General features: G+C 42.8%; 1 protein-coding gene across 2 annotated transcripts in view; it reads left to right on the top strand.

The window, feature by feature from the left end:
- Positions 1–12,857, top strand: part of Klhl5 (kelch like family member 5) — a 61,662-nt gene extending 48,805 nt beyond the window's left edge. For both annotated transcript variants that reach the window (XM_005359260.3, XM_005359258.3), the window contains exons 7-11: positions 1,462–1,686; positions 5,746–5,908; positions 7,383–7,595; positions 9,245–9,416; positions 11,690–12,857. In XM_005359260.3, the coding sequence (XP_005359317.1) occupies positions 1,462–1,686; positions 5,746–5,908; positions 7,383–7,595; positions 9,245–9,416; positions 11,690–11,746 (830 nt within the window). In that variant the 3' untranslated portion in view covers positions 11,747–12,857. The remainder of the gene's footprint in view (positions 1–1,461; positions 1,687–5,745; positions 5,909–7,382; positions 7,596–9,244; positions 9,417–11,689) is intronic.
- The last annotated feature ends 2,260 nt before the right edge of the window (positions 12,858–15,117 follow it).

Raw genomic sequence — 15,117 nt, forward strand, 5'->3', positions numbered from 1 at the left:
AAAGATGGAAAGAGACTTGGTATCAATCTCAAATAATTCAGAACTGTAGAGGATAAAACTAAACAGTAACTCTAAGAAGATATCGTGCCCATGTGTAGAACAAAACTGTAACAGTAACAGTGGCTCCGATGGTCCTGCGGAGTAAGTGTTCCCTGTGCTGGCATCCTCTGTAAGGCTAAAGCTGGCTGTCAATTAGCAATTTAAAGAGAGAAAGGGACTCAAACTCTACATAATTGGGAATTAGTTTTTGGTGGGTTTTTTTTCTTTGTTTCGCTTTCTTTCATTTGTTTTCCTAAATCTCCACTGGTTCCACATCTGAAGAGAACAAAGAGTTCTAGAAGTTTCCAGAGGTACCTTTGGGCAGTAACCTCTATCACTACCCACAGTCCAGTTCCCAAATGACCTTTGTCCTTCCTCCTTTCTGGGTGCCCCTCCCTTCTATAGGAGCCAGGCCCGTGCACTGTGTTTTGTTATTACTGCTCTTTCCCCCTTTCCCTGGAATGTCATGTTATTATTGTCTCCTTTATCTCTTGTGCCATCAGCTTCCTTCCTCTCAACTAGAGCCTTTCCATTTTTATCTGTAAACCAACCCCACAGTCCCAGATTAACTGGGGACAAAGCCTCCTTCCCTCTGCCTAGGAATCCCTGTGTGCACACGCCAGGCTTCTCAGAGAGTCATCCTCTGTGGCGCTCCCTGCCTGCGTTTCCTCACCACGTCAGCCACCCAAATAAGGAACCCTCCCGAAAGTCCTCGGTGACCTCCATGAAGCTCAACCCTGTGCTTCTTACTTTTTATGTGTTCCTCTCGGTGCGTTTGACATCGTCAGCAGAACTGGCTGCTGCAAACTCTTGTTTCTCTGGCTTCCACGGTGCTAAACTCCCCTGCATGCCCCCCCCCCCCAACTTCTGTGTGTCTTCACAGCCTCTGTGAACAGAGAACCTTCCTGTTGGACCTTTACTACAGGAGGATGCCTGGAAGAATGACAGAAGAGAAGGTCATGGGGGGTAGACAGCGGCCTTACTACTGGGACAGAATCAAAGTATTGCTATCAATGCTAATAAAAACCTATATGCTTTGGGGCTCGGAAGATGGCTCTGTTGGTAGTGATTCTCCTTACAAGCATGAGGACCTGAGTGTAGATCCCCCAGAAACCACATACATAGCTGGCACACATGTGTAACCCCAGCGCTGGGGAGGCAGAGACAGGTAGGTCAACCTAATCTAACCAAAACAGTGAGCTCCAGGTTCAGTGAGACACCTCTGGAGATACAAGGTGGAGAGTGATAGAGGAAGACACCACACACCACCCTCTGACTTCGTATGCACACTCACACATGTGCACAAGCATGTGTGTGCACACACAGGAATATACATTGATACCATACAAAATTCCACTTCTCTACATGAAACATAGTCACAGTGGAGCTTGTAGTCCCATAACTCTCTTTGTTACTGTTAAGGAGCAACAAGCATTGAGAAGTACGACCTCCGCACAAATATGTGGACGCCCGTGGCAAACATGAACGGGAGGAGATTGCAGTTCGGTGTCGCGGTGTTAGATGACAAGCTGTACGTGGTTGGAGGGCGCGACGGACTGAAGACTTTGAACACGGTAGAGTGTTACAACCCCAAAACAAAGTCCTGGAGTGTGATGCCGCCTATGTCCACACATAGGCATGGGCTTGGTAAGTGTATCTGCAGACCCACTTAGAAAGGCAGGTTGCCGCTACATTTTTCCCATCTGTACCAGGCAGAAGACCAGTGTGTGGGCTCAGTCAGCAACTGTTGCCAGGCAGCCCTCATACCTGAGAAGCAGAAGCCCCAACACAGCACTTACGTAAATGAGGCAACAATGGGTATAACAGAAAGTATGGGGTCCAAATGGTTGAGGAAGCATGATGGGCTGACAGCCATGCCTCACATTCGTGTTAGGAGGATGGTACGTGGCCTGGTTAAAATACTCGTCAAAACTAGCATTTCTATTTCCATATGTATATGGAAAACAACAATGACAGATGTGTATGTATTATGGTTTTTAAGCAGAAGGGAATTCACATACACACAGACATACACACACCAAAATTGAACATCATACAGACATTTCTTTTTCATTCTGTCTTTTTTGTCTAGGTGTGTTTCCCTGCATATACATACATACATACATACATACATACATATATATATATATATATTCACCACTTGTATGCAAAGCAAGCTGCAGATCCCCAGGAACCAAAGTTACAAATGGTTGTGAGCTGCCATATGGGTCCTGGGAATCAAACCCCAGTGCCCCAGAGAGTTGCCAGTGCTCCAAACTGCTGACCCATCTCTCCAGCCCCTCTTTCTCTCCTGTCAGATAACTCACTGAGCAGACAATGTTGCCTGTAGTGTGTATCCCTTGTTCTATAGATTCCCAGGGTCTGCAGGGTCATGCTGTGAAAAAGAAAGGGGCTCTGGCCATGTTGTCAACTCCTCACAGCCTGGAAAAGGGTCGAAACAGCTGCAGTAAGGAATTGGATAGGCCGTGCAGAAGACAGGACAAGGGCAGTGAAAGCAAGTTGAGTTTAGCTCATGGAGGTTATACTGTACTCCGTGTAGAATACTGAGCAGCTGCCTAGGGGCTGCCACCAAACCAGCACCCAGAAATGAAAAGAAAGAAAGGCACTTTCTTCGTCCTCAAGGAATTGATGGTGCATGAGCAGGGACAAGTGAATTTAGGCAACTCTATTTTCTCAGGTGAAACAAGAGAAGGAATTGTTAGAGAAGACTGGAGGAATGGAGAAATAAAATTGGGGTTTGAAGTGCATGTTTCACCAGCTTCTGCTGCATAACAAACCGCTCCAAAACTTAGACGCTTTTGTTGCAGGTTTGTTCTGTTTTGAAACAGGGTCTTGCAGAGGCTGGCCTCAAATTCACTATGTAGCTGAGGCTAGTCTTGCATTACTAATCCTTGTGCCTCCACTTCCCCAGTGCTGAACCTGTGGGCCTATGCCATCACATCTGTCTAAAACATAGAAGCACAATGCAGAGATTTGCTACTAGAGCTCATGGGTTTGTGATTGGTCAGTTTGGCTTTGGCTGCCGTGGATGGGTGCAGGCACTGCTGGTGTTCATCAGTCTGTGCGGGCTGGATGTTGTAGGATGGTCTCATCTATCTGTCTAGCATGGCAGCATCACAAAGTTATCAAAAACAGAGCGTGAAGCAGCGCCCAGGGCAGATTCTCACGCCTGTGCTTTCATCATGTGTCCTTACATCTCACTGGTCCAAAGAAGCCACAGTCAAAGCCAGACTCCCAAGTGAAGCAATGCATCCCCACTCTCTCAGTGGAGCTGCAGGGCAATGCTGGAAAATGCATGAAGTCAAAGAGTCTGTGGCCATATTTTCACCTTATCACAGCTTGGAAAAGGTTTGAAATGGCTTCCATAAAGAATCTGCTAGGTTGTAATAAAAGACAGATACAAAGACTGCCTCCAAAGCTAGCACCCAGAAGTGGAAACTGTCTGGGAATAGAGACTGACATGCTGGGAGGTTCAGGAAACTACCAGAAGGCCAGGGCTTCTGCAAGACAAGCTCTTATTCCGCCACAAGGCCTTTTTATTAAACCAATATTCCAACCTGTCAGTGGTTGCTGTGGGATAACCCTTCTGTATGCTGTGAATATGTGTTGCTCTCATTGGTTGATAACAAAAGCTGCTTTGGCCTAGAGCAAGGCAGAATAGGGCTAGGCTGCAAAACTAAACTGAATACAGAAAGAAAAGAGTACGGAGTCGGGGGAGATGCCAGCCAGCCAGAGGAGCACAGGTAAAGCCACGAGACATGTGACAAAACAGAGGTTAATAGAAATGGGTGAATTCAAAGGTAAGAGCTAGTTAGTAATAACCCTAAGCTATTCAAGCAAGCAGTTTGTAATTAATATTAAACCTCTGAGTGATTACTTAGAAGCGGTTATCAGACAGGGCTGGCCAGAGGAACTTCCGCGTGCTCACGTTTAATTCCAGCACTCAGGAGACAGTGGCAGGCAGATCTCTGTGAGGAGAGCCTGGTCTACAGAGCAAGTCCCAGAATAGTCAAGGCTACACAGAGACATCATTTCAAAAAATAAACAAACTACCATTCTGGGGATCAAACACAGGGATGTGTACTTGCTAGGGCAAGCATCCTGAAACTGGGGTATACCTCCATCCTGGAAAATATATTTTAATAAATGAATGAAACCTGTAAAATTAGGTTTGCCATGAAATCCAGGGTCATTGTAATTCATTCGTATATCCCACTGCCACCATGGGGAAAGAAACAATTCTAATTTAGGGTAAATCCTTATAGTACATAGAAGTTAATTGTTTTACCAATGTTTTCCTCAAAATAAATTTGCATAATAGATAAATTTTATCTATCTAAATTTACAAGATAAACCTAATTAAGAAAATTTTCAATCTCTTCATATATGAGAATTACATGAAGATTTAGTTTGGAAAAGGGGCTTTCACTGCTAAACTGATTTTTCAGAGCCAACATTCAAGAAGTTAGACAACATGAGTCCTTCTAGGCCCTTGATGGATATTTTGTATATGTAAAACTGGATATATTCTGTAAAATTGACAATATATACAAGCTGAAATATGTGCATATGAATATATATATTTTGTATACATGTGTCTGTGTGAGTCTTCAATAACCAGCCCTATATAACAAGTATATATAACACAATATATAACAGGTGAAATAAGAGTTGTTTTGGGTCACACGTGCACGACGGCTATTTTACCTGACTTGGCCATGGTTGCTGGGTTGAATTACAGAGGTGTTTTGGCCATGATCGTGTCACACCTCTTCTCAAGATCTACTTGACCAGATGTGGGGGTGCACACCCCTAATTCCAACCCTTGGGAAGCAGAGAAAGGAGGAGCATCACTTTGAGAGCATTCGTTTACATAATAGCATCCTATCTCAAAAAACAAGGGCAAAGGAGAATCCTTGACTGACTCTCCACACATTCAAAATAAAATCTAAAGGCCTGATAAGGGATAAGGCCAGAAGCACTTTTTCTGACTTCCTCATTTTCTACCCTCTCCCCCTCAGTTACCTGCTCAGCCAAGTGGACAACTTGTGTACCCCAGCCATATTAAGCACCCCTCAGACCTTCCGCATGCTATTGCGTACTTCACCTCCTCCCCTGTACAGGGTCTTCTGATTGCACCCATGCTTTTGTTCATGTGTCATCATCTCATCATGCAGGTCTTCCTTGGCTCTCTCTACCCTTGCTTTCATTGCTCCATTGTTTAAATTGGCACATAGCCGATGTGTATTTCCTGTCTGTCTCCTGATTAAAACACAGTACTGATCACAAGGACGCAGCTTTTACCTCTATGTTCTATGGAGTGCCTATAACTTGGTAGAAACTTAAGAGGCATTTGCTGGCCAAATTAACAAATGGCTCTTCCGACCCTGTTCCCTGATGGTGACACCGATAGGCTGTGGCATGAAACCACTCCAGTAAAACCTACGAATCTGAAGTGCTGGAGGGGAAAGAATGAACTCTGGGTATTGAAGGATGTTATAGTAATGGCAGTGTGTGCTGTTCCAGCCCCATCTGCCTCAGAAGAGCCCTGAGGAAGACCAGAGCTATAGCCTAAGTTTGTGACTGGTTACGTTTGCATGTTTCAGGTTCATTGTAGTTACATTTTAATTAAAACATGAGTTTGAGAACATCTCAAGGCCTTCCCTCTCTGCTGTTCGCTTGTAGGCGTGGCCGTGTTGGAAGGCCCCATGTACGCGGTAGGAGGGCATGATGGCTGGAGCTATCTGAACACCGTGGAGCGATGGGACCCTCAGGCTCGCCAGTGGAATTTTGTTGCCACTATGTCCACCCCCAGGAGCACAGTAGGTGTGGCTGTACTAAGTGGAAAGTAAGGAGATATTTGAAGTTCTATTTCGGTCACAATAGATGCATTTCTTATTGCATGGAGGACTACTTCGAGCAAGCTAACGAAACCTTTCCTATGACTTCTGTCCATAAGAGCCCTAGTTGCCTATTGATGAGCTTTTCTTTCTCACGTCCAGGGACCACACATTTCTAATTTGGAGTGAGTAAGTTTTATAAAAATAGCCAATATTAAATTGTACAGCAATAATCTGGTGGTTTAAAGTCCTTTAAAATGATATGCTCTTTTTAAAGTAACACAGTGCATGGGGGGGGGGTTGTTTACAGTTAAAGTGCTTGTGGAATAAACATGAGGACCAGAGATGAACTCCATACAAGTACTGGTGGGTATTGCAGCCCACCTGTCACTCCAGCCTGGAAAGACAGAGATGGGGCATCAGCAGAGCAAGCTGCCTAGCGAGGCTGGCCATATCCAGGAGCTCTGGGTTTGATTGAGAGGCCTGCCTCGGTGCATAAGATTAAACAGCAGTGAAGGAGGAGGATACCTGACTCAGCTTCAGGCTCCACCTATATGTGCACCCACAAACCTGTGTGCCCATATAACACACACAAGAATATGCATACCCACATAGATGAAAATGGAAACATTGATACATACAGTTAAAAATTAAAATACTGTGGTCTTTCGGTGCTTCCCTAAAGACTTTTCTCCATCATCTTCCCTGCGTCATCTTCACTCTTGTGCCCCGTCTTTCCATTCGTGGTAGACTGGTGACCTCGGGATGGATTTAGGAAAAAGTGTTTGCCTACCCTTTTCCTGCTGTAAATAAACAGATTTATACAGGTCTCATGGCTCTCAATTATATAAGGACTAAATACAAACCTTTTTAGCCCCCTCTTCCAGCATAAAATAAATCCCTTGGTGGTTTCTAATTAATTTCTTTGTTTTGTTGCTTTGGCACTATCACTCGCGGAAAGAGGGAGGAGGGAAGTTCAAGCAGACTGTAAAGGTCCTTGTAGAGCTGCCCCCTAAGGAAGGTAAGATGAGTAGAGAGGCACACATCCTTAGTTCCAGCACGCAGGAGGCAGACGCAAAACTCTTGAGTTACTGAAGCAAGTTTGCTCTACATAACAGGCTCTAGGACAGCCAAGACTACAAAGCGAGACCCTGGCTCAAAAGACCAAAGCAAAAGAAGTCTAGAAAATATTGATAAATATTGTCCTATTTATGCCTAAGCTCTTATTTCCTCAGGACCCATTTGTTAAGTCCTTTGTGCTATTGTTGTAAGTGCCTCATGGGCAGAGAAATGGAAATCATTTTTTTCAGATGGAGCCATCTAATTGTAGCATGTCTTCTTCCTTTAAGTCACATAACTTCAGCATGCTGCATCCTCAGCGGCGCCTCAAATTCAGTGAGCTGTCATAGGGAACGCCTTTCTGCGGTAAGCCTGACCGCAGCCCTGTTTCCCAGCTGTCATCACGTTTGCTCTTTTTTACAGACTTTATGCAGTTGGTGGCCGCGATGGGAGTTCTTGTCTCAAGTCAGTAGAGTGCTTTGATCCTCACACTAATAAGTGGACACCGTGTGCCCAGATGTCAAAAAGGAGAGGCGGCGTGGGCGTGACCACCTGGAACGGACTGCTGTATGCCATCGGAGGACACGATGCTCCCACGTCCAACCTGACTTCCAGACTTTCCGACTGTGTGGAGAGGTAACTCCTATGAAGGAAAATTAACAACTCACGAAAGAACTCACACTTCTAGACAAAGTAATAAGTCTGTACTGAGCATCCAGCCCATGCAGTGTGAACACTGGATTCTCAGCTCTGCTGTCTTTCTGCCTGCCTCCAAGTCTCCTACTTGGATTGGGACTGAACACACAATGCTCACTGAGAAGACAATTGTTTACCGTGTAGCTGTTTTCTACTAGACTCTGAACCTTACATTAAAGCAAAGGAGTTTAACGAAATCTCAGAAAGGATGAGTTAGGGGCTGGAAGTCACGTAAAAGGTGGAAAGGAAAAGGACATATCTGGCCCATTTTGATGTACAATGAAATAATAGAAAATGATAAAATAAAATGAAAAGTTCTTGTAAGTCTTTAAGGCTTCACCAAGTCATCCATACTGGTTGTAAGAAACTCAACTTTTAGGTCAAGTAGAGGCCTATTAGCAGTGAAGATTTGGGTGTCATGCTGGGTCTTCATATAATACTTTTTATTTAGTTTAAGGACAAGAGAGAATTGGATGCATTTTACAGGAAGAATCATGTGTGTATTTCACTCCAAAACAGAAAAAAATACGGTTCACATGGGAAATGAAGGGCTGCTGTGTGAGTGGTGGGAGAGTGCCAGGGGAGGGGACAGGCTGTGTGTGGGTCACTCAGAGTGCTGGAGCATTAGTAGCAATTTTAGAGTTTAAACAGGAATATGAGAGGCTGGAGAGATGGCTCAGTGGTTAAGAGCACCGGCTTCTCTTCCAGAGGTCCTGAGTTCAAGTCCCAGCACCCAATGGCAGCTCATAACTGTCTATAACTGTAGTCCCCTGCAATCCAATGTCCCCTTCTGGTATGTAGATATACATGCAGACAAATACTCATATACATAAATATGTAAATAAATCTTTAATGGAGAATATGAAATCAGTGAGTACCAGAAAGGGTGAACGGAGTTACTTTTTTGAGGTTAGAGTGATTTACTTAGTAAACTGTAGACGACAAGAGGGCTGTCAGATAAGTCCAGACTCGCTGGTAATAGCGCACAGTCTCGGATAACAAGCAGAACTGGTGTTGTAAAAGGCAGTTAAGTTATGGCCACATCTCATCTGTTGTGGAGAGAAGGTAATTCCGACTCTGCTCGTTATGTACAATGATCCAGGAAGGAGATACAGGAGTCTTTTATGTGATTTGTCCCACCGATGAAAAGACAGGTGTTGATGCCATAAACATCAGAAGCAACATGGCCGTTAGCATGAAGTGTCAACCCTTTAAATGACGTCATTGAGCAGGTCTGGTTTAAAAAGAACGAAAAGACCAAAACAATGGACAGCTACTGTAACTGAGAGGGAAGTCATCTTGCACAGAGTTTAACGTATTGCTTTGCCCACATTTTCAGCAGGGACACTGAAGCCTTGAAGCAGTTTTACTTTTATATTCATGCTGCGTTCTTAAGGGTGCTGTATCTACTAAATGAATCTATAGCACCGAAAGTTTGAAGTTTTTAGGAAAATACTGATCTTTTTCTCTAAAATGTGTTCAGCGTATTCATATCACAGATAAGGCAGAAGATAGGTTTGAAGGACAGATGTTTTTACACAAAATATTTCAAGAGCAGTGTCAGCTCCCATTGTAAAATTTTCTTTCAGATATGATCCCAAAACAGACATGTGGACTGCAGTGGCTTCCATGAGCATCAGCAGAGACGCAGTGGGGGTCTGTTTGCTTGGGGACAAGCTGTATGCTGTCGGGGGTTATGATGGGCAGACCTACCTGAACATAGTGGAGGCTTACGATCCCCAGACGAACGAATGGACCCAGGTATGCCATTTAATTGTCTCACTTCTCTCCTACTGTGAAAACAACTCTTCTGATAAGACCCTCTCCACTTTATCCAACATTGACATGTCTCACACATGTGTGGGGCTTGGAGAGAGGACTCAGCTGGTAAGAGCATTTGCTGCTATTGCAGAGGACCCAAGTTTGGCTCCCAACCTGGAGGCTCACCACATCCTCTAACTCCAGGTCCAGGGGACCTAATGCCCTCTTCTGGATTCTATGGGAACTGCACACATGGTACATATACATACATGCAGGCAAACACTCATACACATAAAACAACAATAAAGGAATTTTTTAATGAAATAAAGTTGCCTCTTGACTAAATATGAAAAAAAACAGCAGGCAGGGTCTGGCTTTATAACAAAATCCAAATTCATTTGAAGTGGAAATGAATATTCAGATAAGTTATTAACCAACACTCGTCTGAAGAAATGTTCTAGCAGTGGCAGAGCTGACAGGACTACGGGGGTACGGGGGGGGGGACTGCACCAAAGGGACAAGGATGCTGCAGAAAATAGGTGAGGATAGGAGTCAGAAATACCAGTTTACCCATACACGAGTAATAAGTTTTAAATACTCGATATCTTGGAGCATATTGAATTTCCAGTTATAATCTAATAAATGGCAAACCTAAATTACATTAACAAGTTAGAAACCCAATGTGCTGAGCTTATTAACAAAAGGCTTATAGCTACCCACATCTCATTCAGGAAAAGCCCTATCCTTTGGGACATGCATGGTGTCAGGCGCATTTAAGCAGCTGGTCACATTGTGTCTTCAATCAGGAAGAATGGCACAATAAATATCAATGCCTGTTTCAGTCAGTGTTCTATGGCTGTGAAAAGACACCATGTCCAAGGCAGTACTTAGGAAATAAAGCATTTAATTGGGGGAATTATTTACAGTTTCAGAGGGCTATTCCATTATTACCATGGTGGGCAGCATGGCAGCAAGTAGACACACATGGCCTCAGAACCAGGCACTTTACATCCTGATCCATAGGCAGCAGAGAGAGAGAGAGAGAGAGAGAGGCTGGACCTGGTGTGGGCTTTTGGAAGCTCGAAGCCCACTCCCAGTGACACACCTCCTCCAAGACGACAGCTATTTCAATAAAGTCACACCTCCTAATCCTTCCAAACAGTTTCTCCACTGGGAATCAGGCATGCAAATATATGAGGGGCCATTCTTATTCAGAGTGCCACAGTGCTCCACCCTTCCTCCCCTGTAATTCAGTCCAGGACCCAAAGCTGTGGAATGAACCCACCCACTTCTAATCAAGTCTCTGGAAATGCCCTCACAGATACATGTAGAGGTGTTTCCTACATGATTCTAAAATACAGTAAAATTAATGATGAAGATTAATCACGAAGCAGCTTGGGGAAAGGGAGCTGAAGTTTAAAAAAGATAACAGAATAAAAGGACTTCTGTGATATGAACTTCAGGAAATGAAATGACTCAGTGGAAGGTATAAAAGGTGTTAATCCCACAGAATCCAGGAGAAAGACCCATGACCCAAACCATGGCCAGATTAATGAAAGCAAGCTTTTTTATTTGTGTACATGGGCGTCTCTCCCTAAGGGGGGTTCGAGAGATCAGCTTTGGACATAGGTAAGATAAGGGTTTTTATACTTCAAGAGTAGGGGGTTTTCAAGTGGAGCTTTGACAGGCAAATAGGCAGAGCTGCAGACCCAGAACAAAAGCATGACAAGTTAGTCATAACAGCCTCCTGAAAGGTGTCATAACAAGGTGATCCTAACAGCCTCCTGAAACAAAGGCACAGTCGCCATTTCCCAGAGCTATTTATAGTTAAGGTTACAGTAGGGCATAGTCTAATCCTTGAGAAACAGAGATTTAACCATAAGCAGGAATGTACCTAGTTTGTCTTTATTATAAGTCACTAATCTGTAGCCACATAGCTGTCTTGTTTAGATACTACTAGTTCTGCTGCTCTTTTAAGCACTTAAACATGTGAGCTTAGACTTGTAGTACCTGAAAAGTATATTTAAGAATATTTAAGTACAGTAACAAATGGGTAAAAAGACATTTAAAGAGGAGCTGGATTGAGATCACAAAGTCCACTGTTCACCCCACTGCCAGCCTCGTCCCGAAGCAGGAAGTGGCTGTGTTACAGTTAACAAGTTGTCTAAGCTGGACGGTCTGTCTGGTTGTCATGCACTCATCTTCCACACTGGATACTCAGATGCTCCATCTTCCTCCACTCCCGACACCTGTGTCTCTCGTTTCTTTACCAGGTTGCCCCACTGTGCCTAGGAAGAGCTGGAGCGTGCGTTGTGACTGTAAAGATATGACTTCATGCTTTGCCCTCTAAATGACGATGCCCTCTCCTACCAGTGGATTCATCTGCAGTGACCGTGCAACGCCACATTCCTAGGCACAGAGTGTCTCATTTCTAAATGGAGATGTTGAAACAATGGAGGAAGGAATGCATGGACCAGGATGAGATGCTTCATCGCTTAGTAAATTAAAGCTACAGCTGGTGGACTGGAGTCCCACCTTCGGATAAACAATATGAAGACAAGTGCACTGCCCCAGAACAATCCAGCACTAACTGGGAATTTCATCTCTCTTTAGTCGGGCACATTTTAGTCACGCTGTCCAGAGTTACGACAATACAGACATACGAACTTCTAAAATATTACTTTATAAGTTTGTCATACGCGAGCTTCCATACTTTTTATTATTGTTTAATCAAACCACTATTTTAATGACATACTAAAGACTATGCTGTCTAGTTTTTTTCAGGTACAATAATATTAAATCTGCTCTAGTTGTAAATTTTATTACTAAAGTTGGTTTAACCCAATAATAAAGGAAAACACAACATTAAAAATAAGACTGACCAAACAAACACTTGATAGGATCTCTAGGTCCTACTTAAATAGCCATCCCATTCCCTCTAGATCCAGCAAGGACCGTGTGTGGTAGGCTGCTACTGATATTAAAGCGGATGCTTTACACTAAGATATGCAAGTCTGTGTAGAGAAAATAAATGCTATCTACTCTATGATGTTCTTCCCCTAACTAGTATTTAACTATGTGGGTTTATGTTCTTTTATACTACAGAAGAGGAATTGGGTCTGTCCCTTTGATACTGATGCAGTTCTTTGGCCGGTCTTACATTGTCTGCTGCCGCCTGGTTTCTCACAAATTAGCCAATTGTGTTAAGAACCCATTGTGCTTCTTTGTAATCAAAATATGGGGGGGGGGTGCTAATTGAATATTTGAAAAATAAGTTTAAAGTGTTTGTTACTCAAAATTTTGTACATTTGTAAGCTCTAATTACATACGTGAATGTTAATCATCTCGGTGAATTGTTTATTGTTTGTAAAATGCCCCGGGCAGTAACGTTGTATGAAATGTTCTTTAAGGTAGAAGTCCTTTCCTTAATATAAAATGGATGTAAACGGAAGTCCAGTCTTTTATAGTACAATGTTATGGTTAATATATTCTTATTTCATATTAGGATAGCCTTTATTTTAGTTACTTTCTTTAAAAAGTGAAACACAGTCCCTTTTTATTGAACTGACTTTGTTTCTTTTTTTGTTTGTTTGTTTTTGCTTTTGTTCTTTGAGACAGGGTCTCACTGTGTAGCACTGGCTAGCCTTAAACTTACTATATGAACCAGGTTGGACTTGAACTCATAGAGATCCCTGATTCTGCCTCCTGAGTGCTGGGATTAAAGCTGTGCACCTCCATGTCCAGCTGGTTCCTTAATATTTAAGGAAAAGTTCGTTTAAGTCACTCACTCTTAGAATTGTACATACATATTGCTTTAGGAAAGTAAATGCTTAAAGCCTAACTCTTCAGATGTCTTAATACTGAATTGCATCATACCTTAAGTGAACAAATATGTTACATATATTAAATATATATTAAAATAACAAATATATTAAAAAATAAATATTAATTCCAAAAAATTATATAACCTAGACAAGATAGATCAATCCCTATTTAAATACAAGTTATAAAAACTCAAAAAGCGAAGAATCTGTGCAGATCTGTAACGAGTGAGGAGCTCAAGTCAATAATCAAAACAACTCTTAAGAAAAGCAATGTCATCTGTAGTAGTGGAAGGAGGGGGATGATCATTTTAACTGATTTTTAAAGTATTTAATGAAATACAATAGCCTTTTCTGGTTTAAAAAAAATAGGAAGCTGAGACTTCCCTTAACCTACTAAAAGGCTTTTCTGAAAACCCACAGCTGATAACACAATGAGAGAATGAGACCTTCACCCCTGTGGTCAGGGAAAAGTCTCTTCTGTGATGAGCTCCAACTCTGAACTAGTGTTCTAGCCAGAGAAATTAGAAAAAGAGAAAGAAATAGGGATTCAGGTTTTTTTTAAATGTAAAACTACCATTAATAGACAATATAATCCTATATTTTAAAAAGACTAAAGAATCCACCAAAAAAAAAAAAACAAACCTAGCTAACTAAAATTTCAGAGATGTTGTGTGTGAGAACACAGAAAGTGTTTTTATACACTAGCAAACAATGGTGAGATAAGATTAAGGGAGCAATGCCATTTATAGCATGGGGAAAATGAAACCCTTAAAATCCACTCACGGAGGAGGTGGCACATGTAGATGATCCGTCCATTACTGAAATAGAGAAGATGTAAATACTCAAAAGGCACCTTGCGTTCACAAGTTGGAAAACGTGTTGGGCTGACACCAGCACCACCACCATCTCGAGTCGGTTCCCTCCCTACAAGACCCCAGATGAAATCTTCACTGGATTGAGAAAGTTAATCCTAAAATGCATATGGAATTGTAACAGACCCGGGGGACCAATGAAACAAGCATCTCTAATAACGGGGAAGTGGGGAAGGACTTGGATTTTCTGATTTTATTTTATGGTACTGATACATAAGTAAACACGCAGACCAATAGGATGAAATCGAACGTCAGGAAGTAACTTTGGAAAGTGCACTAGACTAACTGATTTTCAGCAAGGATGCCAAACCAATTAGGAAAAATATCCACATGGAAAAGTATAGAGTCTGGCCCTTCACACTGGGTGCAAAGTTTATACAAAGTAGATCAAAAATCTAAATATAGGAATTAAAACCACAATACTGAGAAGGGAACAGATATGCCCTTGGTGACCTTAAATTTAGATATGGTTTTCTGGATATGACTCTTAAACCACAAGCAATAAAAATGAATTGGACATCACAGCCCTGCTCACCTATGGAGAAAGTGAAGGTAGGCCAGGCGTCGAGCTGCACACCCAACCCAGAGGCAGGCGGATCTCTGAGTTTGAGGCCAACCTATCCTACATAGTGAGTCTCTGTCCTGTCTTAAGAAAAGAGGAAGAAAGAAAAGTGAAGGGGCTTGGGAGAGGACCTTGAGGGAGACTAAACTAAGAACGCTTTCTGCTTGTGCTTCAGGACCAGAGTTCGAGTCCCCAGGAGCCACGGTTACATGAGCAGGCATGGCTGTAACCCCAGCAACCAGGGAGCAGATGCAGGCAGATCCCAAGAGTTCTCTGGCCCATGAGCCAAGCACAAAGCAAGCTTCCAGGCAAGTGAGAGGCCCTGTCTCAAGGCAATAGGGCGGGCAGAGAGGAAAACATCCAATACTAGCTCAGACATGCCCAGAATTACACACACACACACACACACACAACACACAAAGTGAAAAGACAACTCAGGATGG

Source organism: Microtus ochrogaster, linkage group LG1 (genome assembly GCF_000317375.1).
Source record: "Microtus ochrogaster isolate Prairie Vole_2 linkage group LG1, MicOch1.0, whole genome shotgun sequence".
Lineage (NCBI taxonomy): Eukaryota > Metazoa > Chordata > Mammalia > Rodentia > Cricetidae > Microtus > Microtus ochrogaster.